General features: G+C 38.6%; 1 protein-coding gene across 1 annotated transcript in view; it reads left to right on the top strand.

The window, feature by feature from the left end:
* adamts12 (ADAM metallopeptidase with thrombospondin type 1 motif, 12) overlaps positions 1–26,846 on the top strand; it is a 44,348-nt gene extending 17,502 nt beyond the window's left edge. The window contains exons 10-24 of the mRNA XM_067407235.1: positions 2,343–2,435; positions 2,521–2,666; positions 4,220–4,389; positions 6,268–6,401; positions 9,201–9,321; positions 9,499–9,743; positions 10,529–10,670; positions 10,852–10,978; positions 12,497–12,707; positions 13,310–14,224; positions 15,781–15,933; positions 16,008–16,181; positions 19,201–19,347; positions 23,647–23,800; positions 26,731–26,846. Coding sequence (XP_067263336.1) covers positions 2,343–2,435; positions 2,521–2,666; positions 4,220–4,389; positions 6,268–6,401; positions 9,201–9,321; positions 9,499–9,743; positions 10,529–10,670; positions 10,852–10,978; positions 12,497–12,707; positions 13,310–14,224; positions 15,781–15,933; positions 16,008–16,181; positions 19,201–19,347; positions 23,647–23,800; positions 26,731–26,846 — 3,048 coding nt within the window. The remainder of the gene's footprint in view (positions 1–2,342; positions 2,436–2,520; positions 2,667–4,219; positions 4,390–6,267; positions 6,402–9,200; positions 9,322–9,498; positions 9,744–10,528; positions 10,671–10,851; positions 10,979–12,496; positions 12,708–13,309; positions 14,225–15,780; positions 15,934–16,007; positions 16,182–19,200; positions 19,348–23,646; positions 23,801–26,730) is intronic.
* The last annotated feature ends 232 nt before the right edge of the window (positions 26,847–27,078 follow it).

Here is a 27,078-nt window from a genome sequence, read left to right as displayed (position 1 = left end):
GACGCAGCAATTATTATCCCCAGCTCTAATCAGTTAAATGCAACTACAAGGCATAAAAATCTGAAGATATTATAAACATTAACATTGTGATTTTCTGTAAAGCTGCTTTGAAACAATGTGCGTTGTGAAAAAGTGCTACATACATTTAAAAAATTGCTTCATTTTTAAAAAAAGAGGGTTATCTACCCATGCAAAAGTCACCACCATGATAATAACATGTTCTAGGTGGATGCCAGGGCGTTGCAATGCGGATGCTAGGCGGATTTTAGTGGATTGCTATGCAGTTTCAGAGCGACTGTTCCTGGTGGTTGTTTATTAGTGATTAATTTTTTTGGCCATTTCATTTTCTCCCAGGCAAAAATTGTCCAATCAAAACATTGTCAGATTTTCAGAAAAAAAAAACAAAACATCAAATCACTTAAATATAATAAAATTATTTCATGACTCTCTTCAATAAACTGTGATTTGGTGCTTATACATCAGAGTTTTATGATTTAGGTGTTTGTTCAAAATGTTGAAATTCTTTTTTGTGGTAATAGACACAGGCAGGGCTTGACATTAACACCCGCCAACTAGCCACTTTGGTGAGTTGAAATTTAAATATAATTACAGTGGCATGAAAAAGTATGTGAACCCCTTACAGAATCTGTGAAAATGAGAATTATTTTAATAAAATAAGAGGGATAATAAAAAAATGCATGTTATTTTTTGTTTAGTACTGTCCTGAGTAAGATATTTTACATAAAAGATGTTTGCATTTAGTTCACAAGACAAAACAATAGCTGAATTTATTAAAATAACCCCATTCATGAGTATGTGAACTATTGATTCTCAGTACTGTGTGTGGTTACCTGATGATCCACGACTGTTTTTATGTTTTGTGATGGTTGTTCATGAGTCTCTTGTTTGTCCTGAGCAGTTAAACTGAGCTCTGTTCTTCAGAAAAATCCTCCAGGTCCTGCAGATTAATCAGTTTTCAAGCATTTTTGCATATTTGAATCCTTTCCAGCAGTGACTGAATGATTTTGAGATTCATCTTTTCACACTGAGGACAATTGGGGAATTCAAACTCAACTGTTAAAAAAGGTTCAAACATTCACTGATGCTCCAGAAGGAAACACGATGCATTAAGAGTCGGGGAGTGAAAACTTTTGAATTCAAATATCAAGGTAAATTGTACTTAATTTTTCTGCCGGGAAACATGCAAGTATCTTCTGTTGCTTCCGAAGGGCAGTAATTAATGAAAAACAATGATATTTAAACAAAATAAGAAAAATTGTGACATCTTCATCCTATTCAAAAGTTTTCTTGAAAACTGATGAATCTGCAGGACCTGGAGAATTTTTCTGAAGAACAGAGATCAGTTTAACTACTCAGGACAAACAAGAGACTCATGAACAACCATCACAAAACATAAAAACAGTCGTGGATCATCAGGTAACCACACACAGTATTGAGAATCAATGGTTCACATACTTATGAATGGGGTTATTTTAATAAATCCAGCTATTGTTTTGTCTTTTGAACTAAATGTAAACATCTTTTATGTAAAATATCTTACTCAGGACAGTACTAAACAAAAATAACATGCATTTTTTTATTATCCCTCTTATTTTATTAAAATAATTCTCATTTTCAGAGATTCTGCAAGGGGTTCACATACTTTTTCATGCCACTGTATACATTTTTCAATTGTAGTCTTAAAAAGGCATCTGAAATAATAATCAAAGTGCATGTTTTGATACTGATAACTGAAATATCTGAAACGCTTCTAATATTCATTTCCCACAGAATAGATACATGATACCAGCTGCGCTTTCTCTCTTTTTCATCTCTCCAACAGCGAATCAACACACAAACCCTCCTGCCCTCACTGACTCCTTTCATTTTCTCTGGATGAATATTGTTAATGTTACAGGGCTTGAATTTCAGTGTGGGATTGTACATATTGCGCATAATTTTACTAATTTCTGCAGATTTTGTGCTCACACCTGAAGTATGTGCACATAAAGCCGCCTCTCAGTACTAAATTGAGTTCTTTTTCAAACAGTCAAATACACACAAAATAATGTCAAAATGTCGGTCTTGGTGAGTATTCACAGTCAGTTATGTTTTAAGTGAATGTAAACAGTTTAGAAAGAAAATGCATGTGTAACAGTATAGTGGATCCGTGTGTCAGGTCTTAATATACCTGTTGCCAAATTATGAGATAATAATAAAAATATCTCTATGGCAAAAGATTACTTAGATTTTCTTCTAAAATATAATGTATTTTCTTGTCTCAAATAATGATGGGGTTCTTCAGGTTGTCAAGTAATTAATGCTGGCCCTTTTGGTTCCAGAATGTGTGTCAAATTCTGTGGTGCTCTGTAAATGGTTCATGCCGCTCCAAACTGGACTCGCCAATCGACGGAACCAGGTGTGGACCTGAGAAGGTAGGAGAGATTTACATGTAGAGAGAAGAACACAAAGTATTTTTTTGTATCGCTATATATTTAATCGTGTATCTGTGTGTGTCAGTGGTGTATCTCTGGTGAGTGTGTCATCGTAGGAAAGTTACCGGAAACAGTGCATGGAGGCTGGGGTCCCTGGAGCACCTGGACTCACTGCTCTCGTACCTGCGGAGCCGGCGTCCAGTCGGCTGACAGGGAATGCAACCAGCCCAAGTACCACAGCCACTTCTTCTCTTCATTATTCCTCAGTTCTTTTCTTTTATTCATTCATGTTTTGTTGTCAGTTTGGGGTCAGTAAGATTTAAAAAAATAAATTCATACTTTTATTCAGCAAGGATGCATTACCTTGATCAAAAGTGACAGTATCAGAAGTTGATTAAAAGTGACCAGATCAGCATATTAAAGGGTTAGTTCACCCAAAATTGAAAATTATGTGATTAATTACTCGCCCTCATGTCGTTCTACACCCGTAAGACCTTCGTTCATCTTTGGAACACAAAAAAAGATATTTTTGATGAAATCCGATGGCTCAGTGAGGCCACTATTGAGAGCAAAGCCACTGAACCTCTCGAGATCCATAAAGGTACTAAAAACATATTTAAAAGAGGTCATGTGACTACAGTGGTTAAACCTTAATATTATAAAGTGATGAGAATACTTTTTGTGCGCCAAAAAAACACAAAATAATGACTTTTCAACAATATCTAGTGATGGCCTATTTCAAAACACTGCTTCAGAGCTTTATGAATCGAATCAGTGGTTCAGAGCACCAAAGTCACGTGATTTCAGCAGTTAGCCATTTGATAGGAGATCTGAATAACTAATGTGAAACAAAAACTCAGAAGCAGTGTTTTGAAATCGGCCATCACGGGATATTTTTGAAAAGTTGTTGTTTTGTTTTTTTCTGTTTTAAATATGTTTTTAGTACCTTTCTGGATCTTGAGAGTTTGAATGGCTTTCCTCTCAATACTGGCCTCACTGAGCCATCGGATTTCATCAAAAATATCTTAATTTGTGTTCCAAAGATGAACGAAGGTCTTACAGGTGTAGAACGACATGAGGGAGAGTAATTAATGACATTATTTTCATTTTGGTTAAACTAACCCTTTAGAATGATTTCTGAACGATCATGTGACACTGGAGACTGGAGTAATGATGCTGAAAATTCAGCTTTGATCACAGGAATAAATTATATTTTGAATTTTTTTTTTAAATTGCAATATTTCACATTATTACTGTTTTTAGTGTGTTTGATCAAATCATCGGTGAGCTTAAGAGACTTTCAAAAACATTAAAAAATCTTACAGATCCCAATCTTATATATATACATTATATATTATTCTGTGTGCAGATATAGTATTTATATAGATATAGTATTCTGTGTGCAGTGTGCTTGTTATATCCTGCACATTTTTGCAAATGTATTGAGCCATTAATGGGTGGATATTCTATGCATACAGAGAATGTACATACTTGCCGCAATAAACATACAATAGCAAATATGGTACTCTGACAGCCTACTCATGTATTTCTGCATATTACCATCTGTACTACCAGCGGAATACACTAGAGGGCATACCTGTACCTATTTTGCAAATGGCTCCCTTTAGTGCTGTCATAAATTGACTTGCATCTTAAACCACAACATTTTTTGAGTCTTTAATTAACCATTGTCTCTTTTTTTCAATTCTTCCCCCTTCTCAGTCTTTTCTTGTACATTTTGCTGAACATATGATCTGTAGCGTGATTTTTGTTTCTATGTACAGACCTGAGTTTGGAGGGAAATATTGTATGGGTGAGCGAAAGCGCTACAGGATTTGCAACACAAAGCCGTGTGCCAGAAAACAGCCCTCCTTTAGAGAGATGCAGTGCAGTGAATTTAACACCGTGCCCTACCACAATGAACTCTACGACTGGATACCTGTTGTGAGCACCTGTAAGATCACTTTGCATCAAAATATTCAAACTCAAATTTATATATGCATGGTACAAGATCAATATCTGTGGTCTATTTGTACTGTTCGGAAATTTGGGGTTGGTGAGATTTTTTAAAGGTTTTTGAAGGAAGTCTCTTCTGCTCACCAAGGCTGCATATTATTACAATTTAAAGTAACTGTTTTTTAATTGAATATATATTTTATAGTCTTCAGTGTCACATGATCCTTCAGAAATCATTTTAATAGGCTGATTTGCTGCTCAAGAAACATTTCTGCTTATTATCAATGTTTAAAACAGTTGTGCTGATTAATATTTTTGTGAAAACCAAGATACATTTGTTCAGAATTCTTTAATGAATACAAAGTTCAAAAGAACAGCATTTATTTGAAATAGAAATCTTTTGTAACATTATAAATGTCTTCTTTACTGTCACTTTTAATGCATCCTGGCTGAATATAAGAAACAAAGTCTTTAAAAGTCTTACTGACCCTAAATTTTTGCTATTGTAGATCTATTTTAACTTTCATTAGTACATTAACTTTGGCATCAAAGCTAATATACTAAGATTAAAAGAATTTCATGGGTCATGAGGATCTGTTTGAGAAAAAAAAATAGCATATTTTTTTCCTTTAGTCATTTATGTACAGTGTTAAATCTGTTAGCCATATCATGCAAGCCACACATAGTTGACTCTTTTGGGCCTGTAAGCACCCTAGCACTATGGTTTTCTTTTTTGATTATATTTATTCTCAAGAACTGTTTGAATAAACACCACTGGCTACAGAACTGTAGCGCTTTTAATGTTTGTTACACTGAACACTTGAGAAATGAAAACATGTGCTTTCTACAACTGAACAGCTGAGCCAACTGAGTTAATGCACGCTGCGGCGGGTCGAGGCCTGTTGACATTAACATGAAACTTCTTACACGTGGCTGCTTACAGTTTTATAGAGTTTGTTGGTTCACTTTCAAGAATGCCCCACTTTTATTAGCCAGCTTTAGAGGCATGTGGATTCCTGACACAAATGTTTAGTCATTGTTGTTTGCTCTGTTTAAACAGTTGGAGCACAGCAGGAATTTTGGATTGTATATTATAGCCTAAAGATCATTTGATGTTTGCATGGTAACAATATCTATTAATAATAAACTTATGATTTTTCTGGGTTTTTCGGTAACTCAGATTAAAAAAAAAGTTCTGTGGTAGTACCATGGTATAGTATCTATATTCACATGGTATAGCATTGAATATTTTTATTCAGCAAGGACACATTAAATTGATCCAAAGTGGCAGTAAAGAAATGTATAATATTACAAAATATTTATAGTTCAAATAAATTAGGTTATTTTGAACTTTCTGTTCATCAAAGAATCCTGAAAATATGTTATCACAAAAATATAAAGCAGCACAGCTGTTTTCAACATTGATAATAATAAGAAATGTTTCTTGAGCATCAAATCAGCATATTAGAATGATTTCTGAAGGATCATGTGACCCTGAAGACTGGAGTAATGATGCTGAAAATTCAGCTTTGATCACAGAAATAAATTACGTTTTAAAGTGTATTCACTTGTAAAGCTCTTATTTTAAATTGTAAAAATATTTCACAATATTACAATTTTTACTGTATTTTTGATCAAATAAATTCAGCTTTAATGAATATAACAGAGACAACTTTCAAATTCACTGACCTCAAACTTTTGAACAGTACATAGTTCTAGGTTATACCATGGTACATTTTTGTACTTTCCATTATTCCAAGAAATCTATTAAATGTATTTTTATAAAGGATTTTACAAACTCTATAGTAAAATGCTTCACTGTATCATACAGTAAATAACAGACCCATCTCTCTTTCATTTTGTCTCTCTCTTACAGGGCATCCATGCGAGTTACACTGCAAGCCTGTGGATGAGGACTTTTCTGAGAAGATGTTGGATGCGGTCACAGATGGAACGCCCTGCTTTATGAACAACAACAGCAGGAACATCTGTGTCAATGGTGTGTGCAAGGTAGTATGGCTGGGTATGTCTTACTCAACCCATTTGTGCTTGTGTGTACGTCCATGTATTGGTGTTTAGCTGTGTTCAGTTGTACGCTAAGGGAGTTTTCACACCTGTAGATAATTTGCTTTGTTCCGAAACAAGGATTAAAATCATTACAATGTTTCTTCTTGGTTCGGTTCGCTTTCACAAGGCAGCAGTTCTAAATGGACCATTACATTGGTCAGCGTGCAACTGTTTGTGTTCCAGGATTCGGCTCATAGTGGTCAATCATCAGTCAGGATGGACAGACAACAGCTTTGTGAGCTGATTGTGGCTTACTTTGTAGCTGTCATTATATTACTTTATCATTTTTAGCAAGAATGAAGGCTTGGTCTGTTTTTTAATGTGTTTTGGACAGTTTTGGACAGATTGCCATGTTCACATACAGTACAGTCCAAAAGTTTGGAACCACTAAGATTTTTAATGTTTTTAAAAGAAGTTTCGTCTGCTCACCAAGGCTACATTTATTTAATTAAAAGTACAGTAAAAACAGTAATATTGTGAAATATTATTACAATTTAAAATAACTGTTTTCTATTTGAATATATTTCACAAAGTAATTTATTCCTGTGATGCAAAGCTGAATTTTCAGCATCATTACTCCAGTCTTCAGTGTCACATGATCCTTCAGAAATCATTCTAATATGCTGATCTGCTGCTCAAGAAACATTTAATGTGTACAATTGTACAAAATATTTGTGTACAATATTTTTTTTCAGGATTATTTGATGAATAGAAAGTTCAAAGGAACAGTGTTTATCTGAAATCTAATCTTTTGTAACATTATAAATGTCTTTACTGCCACTTTTGATTGATTTAATGCATCCTTGCTGAATAAAAGTATTAATTTCTTTAATTTCTTTTCAAAAAATAAAAATAAAAATTCTTACTGACCCCAAACTTTTGAACGGTAGTGTATAATGCTACAGAAGCTTAGTATTTCAGATAAATGCTGTTCTTTTGAACTTTCTTTTCATCAAGGAATCCTGAAAAAAAAAGTACACAACTGTTTTCAACATTGAAAATAATCATAAATGTTTATTGAGCAGCAAATCAGCATATTAGAATGATTTCTGAAGGATCATGTGACACTGAAGACTGGAGTAACGATGATGAAAATTCAGCTTTGCATCACAGGAATAAATTATTTTTTTCAAATATATTTAAATAGTACACAGTTATTTTAAATTGTAATAATATTTCACAATATTACTGTTTTTTACTGTATTTTTAATTAAATAAATGTAGCCTTGGTGAGCAGACGAAACTTCTTTTAAAAACATTAAAAATCTTAGTGGTTCCAAACTTTTGGACTGTACTGTATGTGACCCTGAACCACAAAAAACAGCCATTAGAGTCATTTTTTTTTTAATTGAGTTTATACATCAATTTTCAATATAAATATTTGAGGGTGTAAAAAAATCAAAATATTGAGCAAATCACCTTTAAAGTTGTCCAAATGAAGTCCTTGCTATGCATAGCCACTCACAAAATTACATTTTTGATATATTTACGGTAGGAAATTTACAAAATATCTTCATGGAACATGACCTTTACTTAATATCCTAATGATTTTTGACATAAAGGAAAAATCGATAATTTTGACCCATACAATGTACAGTATTGTTGGCTATTGCTACAAATATACCCGTGCTACTTTTGTGGTCCAGCGTCACATATGCCTAAACTAACCAAACTAAGGGAGATTATGTACCAGGTTCTGAAACAAATGCTCCAAATGAGCTAGGTGTGAAAACGCCCTAAGTGTAACAAAGTATTTGTGCACTTGAGTGACACTTTCACATAATATATCAAATGAGTGTCTGCATCTGTGCTGCACAAGCTTTACTAACATAATTTTTCTTCATTATTCTTGTTCAATGTCTTTGAATCAGCTGGACCTGGTGTTTAGGTGATTTTTAGTGGATGTATGAAGTCAGTTCTCCTCAAGTAACCAAAGGTCTAGTTCATCACACTAACTAGAAACATGTTCCACTAATGTTTCACAAACGCAAAGTGGCGCAATGCTTTTCAGCTTCATTTTGAACTGTATGCACTTCCATTCAAAAGTTTGTGGTCGGTAAGATTTTAAAAAATAAAGTCTCTTATGCTCACCAAGGCTGCAATTATTTGATAAAAAATACAGTAAAAACAGTAATATTGTGAAATATATATTTTCTATATTATTAGTAGTAATTTTAATGTTTAAAATAATAAAAAAAAAACATTTAAAAAATATAATATAATTTTAAAATATAATTTGTTCCTTTAATGGCAACCGTGATATTTTTTTTCAAGATTCATTGATGAACAGAAAGTTCAAAAGAACAGAATCTATTTGAAATAGAAATCTATTATAACAATATAAATGTTACAATAAAAAATCTTACTGACCCCAAACAGTAGTGTATATTATACAGATATGTCACCTATAGGTCCATTTACAGATAAATCAACCTTAAATCTGTCTTCATACTCACTGTTCTGCCTTAACAAAAAAAAACAAAACAAGTAATGCAGGTTTGGAACAGCATAAATTTATGACATTATTTTCCTTTTTTGAGTGAATTATGTCTTTGTTTTTACAAATACATATATTGTTTGGTCAACAACATGTAGGGTGCATTTTTGTCTCTTTTGTCATTTTTTTATGAGAAAAGTAAATTCTGAGTTATGTTTTTGTGCCATAAAGAACAATTATATTTTGTGTGTATGAATGTGTGGTGGTGTTTTTGTATGCGTTTAATATGTGTAATCTCTTTCCAGGAGGTGGGTTGTGATTTTGGCATTAATTCTAATGCTAAAGAGGACAGCTGTGGCGTTTGTCTCGGTGATGGATCCACTTGTGAGACGGTGAAGGACAACTTTGTGAAGCAAGAAGGATTTGGTGTGTAACACACGTGACTTACTGTATATATTTATTATATATGTATATTTACATATATTATTGATTGAATTAGATTTAAAAAATGATGGATAAAATGATATATGTCCAGATGTGTGTTGAAACTGCAGTGTTTGATTGATGTCTTATAGGGTTTATAAGTGAGATCATGTGATTTAGGTTACATGGACATGGTTTTGATCCCTGAGGGAGCTCGGGATATCTTCATACAGGAAGTAGAAGAGGCTGGGAATTTCCTTGTGATCCGAGCGGCTGATTCAGATGTGTATTACCTCAATGGGAATTACATCATTCAGTGGAACGGAGAGTATGAGGCAGGTGGCACGAAGTTTTACTACGAGCGGAGCGGTAATATGGAGAATCTCACCTCTGCAGGACCAACAACTGAACCAGTCATGATCCAGGTACTGATTCTCACGCACGTAAAAGTGCACAAATATTAAAGGAATATTCTGGGTTCAATATCTTTTAAACTGTATAGACACCATCAGGTTTATAAAAACAAAGGAAAATTGTGCACTTACAATTAAAGTCTATACATGAAGTTCTGATGGTTATAGTAAGGAAAAGAAAAGCTAAAAAAACAATAACTAAAAAAATAATGATAATAGTTAAAATAGTGTTTATGCATAGTTGCACCACATCCCTTTCTGGCACAGATATCATTTCTTTTGAGAACAGAAAATGTTGGCAAATGAGTTTATAACACCATTGTCATACTGACACATAAAAATATGAAGCCTTTTACGATTTTTTTCTTTGCACCATAGACTTTCATTTAAAAGCATAACCGTAAAAGCAATTTTTGTTTGTATTAACACCATGAGTAAATACACAGTGTTATTTACTGTGATAATCAACATGTCACAAAAAAGAGCCCATTGTTTTGAACCTGAAATATTCCTTTAATGTACCAATGGACAATTTTCCCAGAATGCATTTTTGTTAGAATACCAAATTTTGATTTAATTCAATACTCACTCTGGTGAAAAATAATTTCATTATCGTAGCAGAGCAGACACTAAGAGTGGTTTTGATTTATCACTCTTCTTCTGACATTATTTATGTGAGAAAGCATGAAAAGTAGCTTGAGAAATAAAGCTGTTGAGTCTTAGACTGGTGACACAGATGATTTCTTGAATACTGTCATTAAATGATGGATGTTTTTGTTTTAATGTGAAATGTTCAGTTGTTGTTCCAAGAGCTGAATCCTGGTGTCAAGTACGAGTACACCATTAAGAGGAGCCGCCCACTGGGGAACGAAATTCTGGAACCACAATACATCTGGAAATATGGAGCCTGGACTGACTGCAGCACTACCTGTGGACTTGGTATGGAGATTTTTTTCACTTTTCATTACAGTCCATAGTTAAATTGACTCATTATAATCTTTTTTTGGTTCCAGTCAATTGAATTGCAGTAGTTACTGGGTTTGTTGTTGTTTGAAATGTTCTCCCATCATTTAGATATCTTTGATAACTGGTAGGCCTGACCTTTTTTCTCTCTGTATAGGTGAGCAGCATCAGCCTGTGCGCTGTTTTGAGGCAGAGGTTGGCGTGGTCGAAGAAACACTGTGTGACCCCAGTACACGTCCTGATGACAGGCATCGCAAGTGCAAGAACATGGACTGTCCTGCAAGGTACGGTACTGTATAAATAATGGCTATGTTCAGAATGGCACACCACCATACTAGTCTTATGTATTATTTCCTCAGTGTGTGGTATGTGTACTGTGCATAGTATGCAACTGTATGCATTGAATACCCAGAGGACATACAGCATTTGCAAAAATGGCATTACAGAGCATACTGTGCTGATTACTGTATCTCATAATACAGCATGTCATTTCCAGTGTGATGAAAGAACCAGAAATCATATCAACCGAGGTTTTTAAAATCCTTTCTTGAACCTAAATCAAAGATTAAATTGATTTCCTGAGGCACAATATGTCATTTTCGCCATTAGAGGTTGCTTATTCAAAACAAAGGCGTAGCTTGATGACGCTGTGAATGAACGTGGAATCATGGGAGTTGTCGTCTTCATCTCCACAGCCGATGGAAAGCAATCCGATTGACTTGGGCAGAAATCATGTATTAAAGTTTTATTAACATTACTATGGTATGAAGCAGGGTGGGCCGAGAGCCATGGGAGTTCAGCTGAGCTTTTATTATGCTTATGCTGCAATCGGGCTGCTTCCGCTCTTTTCGTTGCATTTGTGGGAAAAGCAACGCTGTTTTAAAACAATCATACTAAATGCATTTTAGTGTGTTGAAAGTTATGTTATAACGTTACTCTGTGCGTTTGCTCGGTGGCTGGTCAAAAATGGAAAAAGTTCTCTCTGATTATGCTATGTTAGCCACTTGACAAAATAGTGTTGCCTCTGACGCATGGTAAAAACATGGTGCTTGTGGTAAATTAAGAAAACAAGCAATTCAAACAATAAGACTTCTGTTGATAAATGTATCCAAATAGTTGCTCACCTGTCTAATAAAACTCATAATATATTAAAGCATCTTTAGTGTTTCCATGGTTTCTATGAAAGTAAAACTGGACATCGAGGGTAACATGGGTATGACGTCATTGACATGCGACGAAATTACACGGTCCTGGTTAAAATTGCTGATTTCTATGGATTTAAATATTGTAGGAATGTTTGGGATAGTATAAGTACACAAGTCAACAAAATATATAATATTGTTGTAGTGGTTTTTAGATATTTGAATCCAAAAATCATGCATATTGTGCCTTTAAATGGGAAACTTTCATCTTTGCATATTGCATACTGTTTCACTTAAAATATAGGCCTTAAAATAAGCTAAAACAACTAAAAATCAAGATTAATAAATAATAAGTATTGTTATTTTTATAATGAATATGCATCTTTCTATGTATGCCAAGATCTAAAATGTTTTATTGGGTAGAAATTGTGAGTGGATATTATTGTGGACAAAATGATGTAAAAACTTACATAACCTAGGACTTTTATTCAGTCAGTGTAAAGATCTTTATTCACCTGTAAAGATTAACTCCATCCCTCACAGCCTCATTTTCATCCGTGTTAAATTCAATATTGCGTCTAACCTGAGTGAGGTCTATGGGGGGCCTTGAAGTCAATTAAAGTTTGAGATATACTGGCCTAAACTCTTTGCTGACTTCAGGTGGTGGGTGGGAGGATGGCAAACATGCTCGGCTACATGCGGTCCAAGCGGCGTGAGAAAGCGCACCATTCTCTGTGTGCGTACGGTGGCCGGAGAGGAGCGGGTTCTGCACCCTGGGGACTGTAAGCAGTTGCTCAAACCCAAACCTGTGGTACCTTGCAACAGAGATGTACCGTGTGGGTCAGAATGGACTGTGGGGAACTGGAGCGAGGTGGGCTTTATTGCAAATTAACCTGAATAATGTTCTTTAAGAGCTATAATCAGTTTAAAGAGCTCCTAAAGAAACATGGGAATTGAAAAGGATGGAGATGGTAGGGAAAATTATATATCAATGCTTTTGTGTTCGCTCGCAAAATGTTCACCTTCCCCCAAGAAACTTTGCGTTTGCAAAACTTTTGAAATGGAAATAATGAGGTGGGAGAAAAAACTATATTTCAGTGCTTTTGCGAGCAAATGCAAAGTTTGTTGGTTGAATGTAATTCTTTTGCAAGAGAACTCACAGTTTTGTGAGTGAACGCAATAGCACTGATATATAATTTTTCCTCCCAATCTCAATTATTTTTTCCTTCACCATGTCCCTTTAGGGGCTTCGTATCATATGCATGTTTTGTAGATTGTTTGGAATTGTTCAGGATTTAAAGGAAAACTTCACCCCAAAAATTTAAAATACTGTTAATATTTTCTCACCCTCATTTTATTCCAAACCATATGAGATCACAGTAAGTCATAAAATATAAAACAGATGGATGGATAAGTTGCATTGTCATATTATTTCATTTTTGTGTTGGAATATATGATTGTGTCATCCCGCAGTGCTCTCTGTCTTGTGATGGAGGAATAAAGTCCAGAACCGTCAAATGCGTGGCAAAACAACCCAGCCTGTGCAGCCCATCCAGTCGACCTCGTTCCACAATCCTCTGTAACCTCCAGAGCTGCTCGTCCAGCAACAGATGGACGAGTTCTCCGTTCCGACCACGATTCCGACCTAGGGTTCCTCCTAAAATCCCAACGCAGGCCCCCAGGACCCAAACACCTGGATATAGCACCACAATCATTCCTCCAAACACCTCTACTCCCATTCCAAAACATACCAACACTTCCCCAACATCCACAACATCTGACATCATCCATGAAGATGACCGAGACTTTATCTTGGTGAAGGATGATAACAAAGACAATGGTGGTCAGGGAGCAGTTCCCACAAATACTAAAGTCCTTGGAGCTCTTGAGGATGAGGAGGGAAGCACAGACCTGCAGCCTCCAAATAAAACTACACAAATGGGTTATGATTACATAGTTGAAGATCCAACTGGAGAAGAAAGGGCACGTGATGATAATATGTATACCAGCACACCTACATCCACTGTCCGACCAACCACAACTCAAGCACCAGTGCATACTAACACTGGCACAATAAAACCAACCACTACCAGCAGAACCCAATACATTGATTTGACAACACATCAATGCACTAAAACAAGCCCATACAAACTAAATACCACCCCGAACCCAAAAGTGCCACATACTCAAAGTCCACAAGTAACTTTGCCAACAGTGAAGATACTGAGAAAGGCCTCACAAACACCGAAAGGTCCCAACAAAGGCAAGACGCCTAAAGCTGTCAGGCAGAGGCCGGAGACGGCAACCAGCACCGATGACTATGGGAATCTGAATGCACGAGATCCCGTCAGTAGGAGTGCATTTTGGGAAGTGGGCAACTGGAGTGATGTAAGAATGCAAACTTAGTCAATGTCTAATGTGATCATCTGCCTGTTTTTGTATTACCTGTAAAGAATTATGACTAGATGTGCGTTTCCAGAAGGAAATGGCAATGCTTGTGTGGCAGCAAAAGAATAGTGTTAAAGGTTTAGGTGACTTTAAGTTTTAGACTTTGGAAGACATGATGCTGTTGACGTTGTCATGAATTTCTTCATCAGTATTTTTGTCTTGTTTTTCAGTACAAATTTCTAAATATTCTTGAATCAAGATATATTTACATGAGGAGCAAAAAGAAAAGTCTTGTTTACTCATAACTATATAAAAAAATAAGAGAGTTTTGCTTAAAATTAGAAAGAAATATCTGCCATTGGGTTAAAAAAAAAAATTTCTTTTTAAATTTTATTTTTTGAATAAAGTAAAGTTTTTCTCATCCCATTGGTAATTATTTTTTCTTTTTGAATACATTTTATATTTCTTACACCATTGGCAATTATTTTTTCTTGTTTTAAGCACAAACACAATTTTACGGAAGATGATTAGGGCCAAGCAATAATAAAAAAAAATATAAACCATCTCGTGATTAAAGTTGTTAAATTTCGAGAAAAAAGTCGAAATAAAATGTTGAGAATAAACTTGTTAAATTATGAGAAAAAGGTCGAGATAAAACTCATTAATTATGAGAAAAAAGTCGTTAAATTACGAATTTGTTCTCATAATTTAACAACTTTTTTCTCATAATTTAATGACTTTATTCTCAACATTTTATCTCGACTTTTTTCTCGAAATTTAACAAAATTTTTCTCATAATTTAACAAATTTGTTCTCGTAATTTAACGACTTTTTTCATGTAATTTAACAAGTTTATTCTCAACATTTTATCTCAATGTTTTTCTCGTAATTTAACGAGTTTTTTCTCGTAATTTAATGAGTTTATTCTCAACATTTTATTTCAACTTTTTTCTCGAAATTTAACAACTTTAATCTCGAGATGGTTTTATTTTTTTATTATTGCTTGGCCCTAATCCTCTTCCGTACAATTTTGATACATTTCTCAGAAAACAAGATTTTTTTCAGGATTTTTTGATAAATAGAAAAGTCTTCACTGTCACATTTGATCAATTTATTAATAAAATATTAATATCTTTACAAAAAACTAAAATAAATTTTTTTTGACCCCAAACTAGTGTACCTGTTTATTTACACTTGAATCACTTAGGCCCTGTTTCCACCTGGTATTAAGACGCATTTTGGTCGATCGGATCAAAAGTGGACGACGCTAAATACAGGTGTAAACGTTTGAGCTTGTCCACTTTTGACCACTTCCAGAGGTAGTAGGAAACGTATACGAGCAGATTGCTTTCATAGTGTAAACGCTCATGTGGTCAAATGCGTTCAAAAATGTGTCTCCCTCGTCTACTTGTGATCCGATCGACCAAAACGCAACTTAATACCAGGTGTAAACAGGGCCTTAGAGTTAGCCATGTACATCTGAGGTAATAAAATGCAGTTCTAATAATGCATTCAATGCACTCACTCTAGTCTCTAATGTGTATTCTTTGTCCCAGTGCTCTACTACGTGTGGTCTTGGAGCAGTGTGGCGGTCTGTAACCTGCAGCTCAGAGCGTGAGGAAGATTGCACCAGTGTGAAAAAGCCAGAACCTGCCCAACGTTGCAACCTGCGACCCTGTGCCATCTGGAAGAGTGGTAACTGGACCAAGGTAAAGCCACAAAAAAGAAAAGAAACCTTAATTTCTGTGTGCTGCTCTGAACTGTGAGATCTCCCTCTGCTTAGTGTCCTGAAGGCTGTGTGACTGACATGAAGCATCGAGAAGTGCAGTGCATTGATACTCAGAACAGACGTCCATTGAGGCCGTTTCACTGTCAGGCTCTTTCATACAAACCACCCAGCAGTCTGCCCTGCAACAGCTGGCCCTGCCTGGAGTGGACGTACTCACCCTGGGGAGAGGTACTGAACTGAGGATACACATACTAATGTTGCATTATGGAAAATTGTCTAGCCTAGAGTAGGCATGTGACGGTATGAAATTGTCATATGATAATTGCTGAAGCTTTTATTGAATTAAAGGTGTCCTAGAATTAAAAATTGAATTTACCTTGGCATAGTTAAATAACAAGAGTTCAGTACATGGAAATGACATACAGTGAGTTTCAAACACCATTGTTTTCTCCTTCTTATATAAATCTCATTTGTTTAAAAGACCAAATTTCAACATAACACAGACTGTGACGTAACAGTCGGGATCATTAATATGTACGCCCCCAGCATTTGCATATGCCAGCTCATGTTCAAGCATTACACAAGGGCAGGCAGTATTAACGTCTGGATCTGTGCACAGCAGAATCATCAGACTAGGTAAGCAAGCAAGAACAATAGTGAAAAATGGCAGATGGAGCAATAATAACTGACATGATCCATGATAACATGATATTTTTAGTGATATTTGTAAATTGTCTTTCTAAATGTTTTGTTAGCATGTTGCTAATGTACTGTTAAATATGGTTAAAATTACCATCGTTTCTTACTGTATTCACGGAGACAAGAGAGCCGTCGTTATTTTATTTTTTAAACACTTATGTATAATTCATAAACACAACTTCATTCTTTATAAATCTCTCCAACAGTGTGTAATGTTAGCTTTAGCCACAGAGCATAGCCTCAAACTCATTCAGAATCAAATGTAAACATCCAAATAAATACTTTACTCACATGATCCGATGTATGCATGCAGCATGCATGACGAACACTTTGTAAAGATTCATTTTGAGGGTTATATTAGCTGTGTGAACTTTGTTTATGCAATGATAGATTCGAGAGCTCGCGAGGGGGTGGAGAGCATGAGCAATTAAAGGGCCGCAGCCTGAAAAATTAATTAATTAATTAATTAAAAAAATTAATTTAAAAAAAATCTATGGGGTATTTTGAGCTGAAACTTCACAGACACATTCAGGGGACACCTTAGACTTATATTACATCTTGTTAAAAAAAAATGTTCGATGGCACCTTTAAGTTAGAAAAACTTTAGTGTTGTCCTCTTAACAGGTTTAATAACTTTTTATTTATGTTTCTCTTATAAAAAAAAGAATCAGAACATTTCCAGTCCCTATCTAGGGAATGTTTTAGTCCAGATTAAAATGTACAAATTTAAGTTTGCAAATAAATAGCCTATTAAATTTTTAAGTATTAAGTATTTGGTGCTGCAATGAGCACCGTTGCGAATACAAAAATCTGAATGACTGTTTAAAACATTTAAAGGGTTAGTTCACCCAAAAATTAAATTTCTGTCATTAATTACTCGCACTGATGTCGTTCCACACCCGTAAGACCTTCGTTCTTCTTCGGAACACAAATTAAGATATTTTTGATAAAATCAATGAGGTATATGACTCGTATATAGACGGCAATATAATCAACACTTTCAAGGTTCAAAAATATAGACATTGTTAAAACAGTCGATCTGACTACAGTGTTTCAACCTTAATTTTATCCGGCGACAGTTTTTTTTTGTGCGCAAAAACAAAACAAAAATAATGACTTTATTCAACAATCCCTTCTCTTCTGTGTCATTCTCTTACGCTGTTTATGCTCAGCACATCCAGGTTCTACGTCAGAATGCCGACTCATTGGCCGGCTACTGCGTCAGAATCACTTGAATGCGTCGAGGTGCTCACGTGTCCAGCTTTGGCCAATTCTGAGCCGGCATTCGGACGTAAACACGGAAGCCTTCACTGTGCTTACTCCATCACCTGCGTAAGGGTAATGACAGGGAAGAGAAGATATTGTTGAATAAAGTAGTTATTTTTAATTTTAATATAATTATTTTTGTTTTGTTTTTGGGCACAAAAAGTATTCTCGTCACTTGATAAAATTAAGGTTGAACCACTGCGGTCACGTCGACTTTTAACAATGTCTTTAGTACCTTTCTGGACCAGGAAAGTGTTCAGAAAGTTTATTATATTATATTATATTGCTGTCTATGGACGAGTCATATATCTCTCAGATTTCATCAAAACTATCTCAAGTTGTGTTCTGAAGATGAACGAAGGTCTTACGGGTGTGAAAAGACATGAGGGCGAATAATTAATGACAGAATTTTTTGGTGAACTAAACCTTTAAAGGTGCATTTTCATTTTTGGGTGAACTAACCCTTTAACCCTTTAAAGGTGCAGTAAGCGATTTCTGGAAAAATACTGTTCAAAGTTGATTGGACCAAACAGCACATCACACTTGTAGCCAATGAGCAGTAGGGGGCGTGTCCACTCATGATTGGGGAGGAGAGAGAGAGACTTGAAGAAAGACTGTAGAAAAAGAGATGGCTGAGAGACATTACAAAAGAGAAAATGTAAGAGGAATATCACTGGAAAAAGAAGAGTTATGATCAGACAAGAGCTTTAGTATCCGCGGTAATATTAGAAAAGCTTTCCAGCACTGGAAAACCTGAAAACAGACACCGATGTTGTGTTGTTTCTGCTCCATACTTAAGTAACATTGGTTTTTCTGTTTCACAGAACCAAGATGCTTTTGTTGTAATGTTAGCTATAGTAAGGGGACAGTTTTGAGTGTGTGTGCCGGTCTGGACTAACAATGAACTCTTGCATCAGAGTGCGCACATATATCTTTGAACCAGCACAGATGCAGAGTTTTTAAACCGGATGATGGAAAAGTATTTGAATGCATTCTAAAATTCTAAATAATTTGTATTATACCATTGTCTGTCTAAATACTCGATTCTGGATGGCTAGAAGGTGTGCATTAAAACTGTACACTTAATGCACAGGGAGTTCTAGTCAGTTTAATTACCATTCTTTATTAATGCGCTGCTTTCCTTGAAGTTTTCATTGAATTTTGAAGTGCCCACAATAACAATACTGTGTATGTTCATAAACGTTGTTATTATGATATATCATATTACTGTACATAAACACATGTCTAATCAAGATCAATGTTTTTCATCTGTGATTGACAGTGCTCTAAAAGCTGTGGGCAGGGAGTGAAGGAGAGGCTTGTTTACTGCCCCGAGTATCAGCGCTGCAATGTCACGCTCAAACCCAGCAGCACTGAGTCCTGCCATCTGCAGCCCTGCACCAGCTGGGCGGCTGAAGCCTGGAGTCAGGTAAAACACTGCACAAACCTCACTGTTCATTTATAGAAAGGAGTCAGTGTAGTATTTGGCTTGAGATCATGATGAATGCAATGTGTTGACACACTATTAGTAAGATTAGCAAGGATGCATTAAACTAATCAAAAGAGACATGTGTTACGGATGCTGGTAGAGATGAGGCTGATACGGATTTCCACAATACGAATGATACGTTTATTCAACAAAAAGCAGGGAACACCAAACATACATCTTAACAAAACAGAGAACGGACGAGGAGTGAAGGGAGTGAGTGCAATATATGGGGAGTGCTGACAATAGAGTCCAGGTGCAGGTGATGAGTGACGATGAGGAGCTGACGAGGGAAGTGAGTGCAGGTGTGGAGAACAGGAGGATTCTGGGAAATGGAGTCCAGGGAAACAAGGGATCTGTAACAGTACCTCCCCCTCCCGGTAGGCGCGTCCTCGCGCCGTAGATGTAACAACCGGGAGGGGGGCGGGCGCCCTGGAGACCTCAAACCGGAGCAGGGGGATGAGTAGACTGGAGTGGAGGTCTCCAGGGCGGGCTCAAAAGCCATGGCGGGTCAGGGGCCGAAGGCAGCCATGGAGGGTCAGGGGCCGAAGGCAGCCATGGAGGGTCAGGGGCCGAAGGCAGCCATGGAGGGTCAGGGGCCGAAGGCAGCCATGGAGGGTCAGGGGCCGAAGGCAGCCATGGAGGGTCAGGTGCAGCGGGCAGCCATGGCGGGTCAGGTGCAGCGGGCAGACATGCAGCGGGCATACATGGCGGGTCAGGTGCAGCGGGCAGCCATGGCGGGTCAGGTGCAGCGGGCAGCCATGGCGGGTCAGGTGCAGCGGGCAGCCATGGCGGGTCAGGAGCCGAAGCCTTCGAGGCGTTGAGCCCAGGCGTCGCTGAAGGACTGGCGGGTGATGGCGGAACCGAAGGCTCTGCCGACCGAAGCGCAGCCGGGACTCCAGAAGGCCGCAGTAGAAGCAGTAGGACAGCCAACAAAAAGAACACCGGGGGGAGTGAGGAAGCCAACTGAAACTGAGGGACGGAGTGACGGAGCGGAGACGGAGGAGTGTAGTCCAGAGGGAAGGGCAGGCTGACGAGTGCACAAGGTGTGAGTGGAGGCAGGATGGATACTGGTGACGCTGGTGGACTGATGGGTAACTGCTGGAGCTGAGGGCTCGTAGGCGGCGGCTGGAGCTGAGGGCTCGTAGGCGGCGGCTGGAGCTGAGGGCTCGTAGGCGGCGGCTGGAGCTGAGGGCTCGTAGGCGGCGGCTGGAGCTGAGGGCTCGTAGGCGGCGGCTGGAGCTGAGGGCTCGTAGGCGGCGGCTGGAGCTGAGGGCTCGTAGGCGGCGGCTGGAGCTGAGGGCTCGTAGGCGGCGGCTGGAGCTGAGGGCTCGTAGGCGGCGGCTGGAGCTGAGGGCTCGTAGGCGGCGGCTGGAGCTGAGGGCTCGTAGGCGGCGGCTGGAGCTGAGGGCTCGTAGGCGGCGGCTGGAGCTGAGGGCTCGTAGGCGGCGGCTGGAGCTGAGGGCTCGTAGGCGGCGGCTGGTGCTGAGGGCTCGTAGGCGGCGGCTGGAGCTGAGGGCTCGTAGGCGGCGGCTGGAGCTGAGGGCTCGTAGGCGGCGGCTGGAGCTGAGGGCTCGTAGGCGTCGGAGACCGGAGAACTTTGCTCGGCCGGAGACTGGAGAACTTTGCTCGGCGGCGGAGACTGGAGAACTTTGCTCGGCGGCGGAGACTGGAGAACTTTGCTCGGCGGCGGAGACTGGAGAACTTTGCTCGGCGGCGGAGACTGGAGAACTTTGCTCGGCGGCGGAGACTGGAGAACTTTGCTCGGCGGCGGAGACTGGAGAACTTTGCTCGGCGGCGGAGACTGGAGAACTTTGCTCGGCGGCGGAGACTGGAGAACTTTGCTCGGCGGCGGAGACTGGAGAACTTTGCTCGGCGGCGGAGACTGGAGAACTTTGCTCGGCGGCGGAGACTGGAGAACTTTGCTCGGCGGCGGAGACTGGAGAACTTTGCTCGGCGGCGGAGACTGGCGCTGCTTGCTCGGCGGCGGAGACTGGCGCTGCTTGCTCGGCGGCGGAGACTGGCGCTGCTTGCTCGGCGGCGGAGACTGGCGCTGCTTGCTCGGCGGCGGAGACTGGCGCTGCTTGCTCGGCGGCGGAGACTGGCGCTGCTTGCTCGGCGGCGGAGACTGGCGCTGCTTGCTCGGCGGAGACTGGCGCTGCTTGCTCGGCGGAGACTGGCGCTGCTTGCTCGGCGGAGACTGGAGAACTTGGCTCGGAGGAGCCTGGGGTTGAGGGCCATTTCATCCCCTCAAATACAATTAAAATCCCCACAGGCACTGGAGCTGGCTCTGTGGGGACTGGAGCTGGCTCTGGAGATACTGGAGCTGGCTCTGGAGATACTGGAGCGGGCTCTGGAGATACTGGAGCGGGCTCTGGAGATACTGGAGCGGGCTCTGGAGACACTGGAGCGGGCTCTGGAGACACTGGAGCGGGCTCTGGAGACACTGGAGCGGGCTCTGGAGACACTGGAGCGGGCTCTGGAGACACTGGAGCGGGCTCTGGAGACACTGGAGCGGGCTCTGGCGATACTGGAGCGGGCTCTGGAGATACTGGAGCGGGCTCTGGAGATACTGGAGCGGGCTCTGGAGACACTGGAGCGGGCTCTGGAGACACTGGGGCCGCTTTCTTCCTCCTCCTCCGCTTACTGGGCCCAGTAGCGGAATATGGGTCCAGCCTGGGGCAGGCAGGGAGTTCGCTGGAGGGGTATGCGGAGGAAGCCGGAGGTTGACTGACTGGCCCGGCCAACCGTGTTTCTGGATGGACCGGACGACAACACTGATCCTGAACCTCTTCTACCAAGAATTTGGAGCCATTCAACCACAAAATTAAATTGATAGTATCGCTTAAGGAGAAACAAAAAACAGGTTCATCAAAACGGATAGTGTCGTCATCCAATCCATCCAAAAACAAGGAGATCAACTGAGCATCAGGCCAGTCAGACAAGAAAGCAAGCTCCACGAACTCCTCCACATACCTCTCCAGCGAACGACCCACCTGTAGGAGCCCGATGAGGCGATCGCCGGTTGTCAGGAGAGTGAGAGGCGCTGGAGGAGCAGGAGCCAGGGAGCTGGTGGAAGTCTCCATATTTTTTTTTGTGGAAAATCCGGTCGTATATGGTCCGTTCTTCTGTTACGGATGCTGGTAGAGATGAGGCTGATACGGATTTCCACAATACGAATGATACGTTTATTCAACAAAAAGCAGGGAACACCAAACATACATCTTAACAAAACAGAGAACGGACGAGGAGTGAAGGGAGTGCGTGCAATATATGGGGAGTGCTGACAATAGAGTCCAGGTGCAGGTGATGAGTGACGATGAGGAGCTGACGAGGGAAGTGAGTGCAGGTGTGGAGAACAGGAGGATTCTGGGAAATGGAGTCCAGGGAAACAAGGGATCTGTAACAACATGATGTTGCATACATTTTTATAAATAAATACTATTCTTTTGAACTTTCTATTAATCAAAGAATCATGAAAAATATGTATTACTGTTTCCACAAAAATATGAATCTGCACAACTGTTTTCAACATTGATAATGATAAGAAATGTTTCTTGAGCAGCAAATCAGCATACTAGAATGATTTCTGAAGGATCATGTGACCTGAAGACTGAAGTGATGATGCTGAAAATTCAGCTTTGATCAAAGAATTAATTACATTTTAAAATATATTACAATTATTATTTGAAATTGTAATAATATTTCACAATATTACTGTTTTTACTGTAAGTGATTAAATAAAGTAACACTTTCAGTAACACTTAACAATAAGTTTCCATTTGTTAACATTAGTTAACATGAACTAACAATAAAAAATATTTCTAAAGCATTTATGAACCTCAGTTAATGTTAATTTATATTTTAATTTTATAATAAAAACTGTAACAAATATATTGCTATATTGTCACCTATAAATGGGACCTTATTATAAAGTGTTACAGAATCTTCTTTCATTAAAAAATATTTAATTTAACTGACCCCAATCTTTTGAACAGTAGTTTATTTCCTATTTAAACAGGAAGTTGGGGCATGATGTATAAAAAGAGCTTGTCCTTTTGTAAAGCCAAATCAGGTTTCATTTAAAATCCATGATTTGCAACTTGCTAGTCTGAAGTATGTGGTATTTATAATCACGTGGACAGGACGTTCCAAATCCAGAGAGCATTTTTTTGGACAAAAATTGGTATAATTCCCTCCCTGAGCATCCATGATGTTATCAAGGTTTTTATTGATTGACAGTGCTCCAGAAGTTGTGGTGGAGGAGTTCAGAAGAGAGTAGTGAGGTGCGTAAACCAGGAATCCGGCAAGGATGAAAAGACGTCACTGTGTGGAAATTACAATAAACCTGACAGTGTGCAGAACTGCAACCCAGAGGAGTGTAAATCTGATTTAGGTAAAGTATCCTGTCCTGTTTGTTTCATAATATATGATAAACATACAGTGGCCCCTAAATGTTTTTGGACACTTAATAGTCCCTTAATGTCATTGCATTAGATAACAAAATATGAGACAAATACTGCAAGATCTTTTCTCTTCACTCTTAAACTTTCTTCATTATTTTTGCTCAGGATCTTTTAATCGTAAACACCCACATGATCTCATTCTTAAATGACATTGGCCATGTCTATTAAACCTTTGACCAAATCACACAGGAACATTCAAATCTGCGTTTGCACTGTCACAGACCCACAGAGAGCATTTAGGCTATGAAACAGCTTCATAAACAATCTTTTCAACTGCACAGTATCATTATTTCCATCCATGTTACAAATATTCAAATTATCACAGAAGTACTGCCATACAAGTTCATAGTTCAGATATAAACACTGATGTCTACAGAAGCGATTAAAATTGAGTGAATCACCTTTTGAAAGTAACTTGATGCCAATGTTGCCAGGTTTTCGCAACAAAACCTGCCCAATTTCTACTCAAAACTAGCCCAATTGTGTTTTGGGGGTCCCCCGGTAAAAATCATGTAAATCTGTGTTTGTTCAACTGGTAAAATTAGCATTCCAGAGGCTAAATATCATGTTATTTGGGGTCGCTTCAACCGTTGGACATGAAAAACAACCTGCAGCAACAGTGTTAAAGTAGCCCAATTCCGCGGGAAAAGCATGGACTTGGCAACACTGCTTGATGCTTCAAATAACAGTTGTATCAATTACATTCTTATGGCACCAGGTGGCGACAAGTGACTGCTAAAAATGTATTTGTCATGGAATCATTAATTCAAGAGATTCGTTCAGAAATTCTGATTCATCCAGTAATGGAACAAGTGAAGTATTTATGAGTGAGTCATTGAATCATTCATTCAAACCAACTGTTTGTTGTTGTTGTCAGAACCCCTAGTAGATTACATGTTATTTATTTTGTTTACCTGTCTGTTCAGAATCATGGGAGAATCATTATCTCTATTTGAAACAAACAAACAAACAAACAAAAAAACGCGATTCTCAATTTGTCCAGAATCGTGCAGCTCTACTTTTAGTGCTTAATCCTGTTCTGTACACAAAACGTTGTGTAATTTACGGGAGTGACAACCGAATTAACTCCCGAAAAATGCAGGCAGTGACAACAGCATTTACAAAAAAGTGAACAAAAAGATGTTAATAACGTATTTAAACGCACATCAGGGATGTCTCTCTTCTGTATGCACTGTGTAAAAAAACCACAGGGAACGAGGTATGAGCCTTGCATTCGTTTTGCCAGATCTTGCTAGAAAAAAGATAATTGATATTTTTAGATAAATCCAAATGCTTAAATATTGCAACCTGCATCTGCCTACTTTATTAACTCCATAAACTGGATTGCTTTATGAGCCAAGCACTAACAAGTCGTAAAACGTGTATAATAAGTGGACATGGCAACACTTCAAGTGCGCTCTCTGCGTAGCAGCCCTACAATCATGAACAAAACACGATGCCTCTGTAGGTGGTTTAGTTAAAATTGAAGAACATAACGAGTCTTTAGTTGCTGTAATGTTACTTTTGTCAAAAATTGCTGATACCAAACAAGCGAGACGCCAGAACACTGCTATGGTGACCACACTGTCAATAGCTACAATTTCAAGAGTGAATGTAATTGAGAAGATTCACTCTTCTATTAAAGGGATAGTTCACCCCAAAATTAAAATTTTTCCATGATTTACTCACCCTCAAGCTATCCTAGGGGTATAGGACTTTCTTTTTTCAGCCGAACACAATCGGAGTTATCTGGGCTCTTCCCATTATAAACCAAGCATGGGAATGAATTGTGCCTTTATTTAGTTATTTATTTATTTAAAGCCCCAAAAAAGTGCATCCACCTATCTATAAAAGTAATCCATATGGTTCCAGGGGCTTAATAATGGCCTTCTGAAGTGAAGCGATGCATTTTTGTAAGAAAAATATCCGTATTTATAACTTTATAAACTATAATCACTAGCTTCCGGCAACGACTGAGTCTAGTTCCGGCTGAAGAGTGACCCCTGACTGATGCATGACGTATTGACGAATGCGAAAGCTCAGAGGATAGAGCAAAACAAAACACTGATCATGAACTGAAAGTCTAAAACAAGAAGTTTTAGAGGGAAATGTCGGAGGAGTTCAAAATAAGAGAAGAGGAGCTTGAGTGTTGCCCAGCTCTATTTGTTTGCCAGAAGCCAGTGATTATAGTTTATAAATATATAATTACAGATATTTTTCTTACAAAAGCCCTTTGCTTCACTTAAGAAGGCCTTTATTAACCGCCTGGAGCCGTATGGATTACTTTTATGATGGATGGGTGCACTTTTTTGGGCTTCAAAAAATGGCACCATTCATTACCATTATAAAGCTTGGAGGAGCCTGGATATTTTTCAAGATAACTCCAGTTGTGTTTGTTATATACACCTAGAATGGCTGGAGGGTGAGTAAATTATGGTATAATTTTCATTTCATAAATTATGGGATCATTTTGGGTGGACTATCCCTTTAAATGCGGTTGAAACTCCGGTCAACATGTTATTTTAGTTATAACTTCTTTTTGTAAAATGTTTTGCTTGAAAAGTGTGCTTGAGCTGTCTTTCTACAAAATAAATTATTTGATTTAATGTTTTGCTCTCTAATGCAATGACAGTTTATACGTTTTTAAGCATGGCTTACGTGTGCCATTGTATGAAATCTTTTTTTGTGTAAGACACCAAAAATGGATCTGTTTTTCCCTAGATATACGTATACAAAAAGACATTCTGGAAAACATATTGTAGATCACTTATTTTAATGTGCCGTTCCATGTCTTTATAGTTTATTTTTAATGTTAAACAACAAAAAATATTTAAGGGGCTTTTGATTCTCTTCTTTGCAGGTCTGGTTTGCAAGAAAAACAGCATGTCAACACTTTTCTGTGAGAAACTCAAGCTGCTGGGTCGCTGCTCCCTGCGCTCCATCCGCAAGCAGTGTTGTGTCACTTGTATGATGTAACACTTGCAGAGGTCAGGCTTGGGTCATCGACCAAAAGCGCAAACTACTGGACATGCTGCAGGCAAGGTTCATGGTGCTCTAGAAACGCAGACATCCCTCTGAAATATATGAAAACATGAGGATTTTACTTGAACTAAGAATCCTGGAAATGTTTCCCTCCATTTTCCCTCCAAGTGCATCATGAAATGCATCCGGACACATCAAGCTTTTGTTACAGGATTTATCATCAGTT

Source organism: Chanodichthys erythropterus, chromosome 13 (genome assembly GCF_024489055.1).
Source record: "Chanodichthys erythropterus isolate Z2021 chromosome 13, ASM2448905v1, whole genome shotgun sequence".
Lineage (NCBI taxonomy): Eukaryota > Metazoa > Chordata > Actinopteri > Cypriniformes > Xenocyprididae > Chanodichthys > Chanodichthys erythropterus.
Note: the sequence above shows the minus strand (reverse complement) of the source record. Positions and strands in the feature narration are given on the sequence as shown.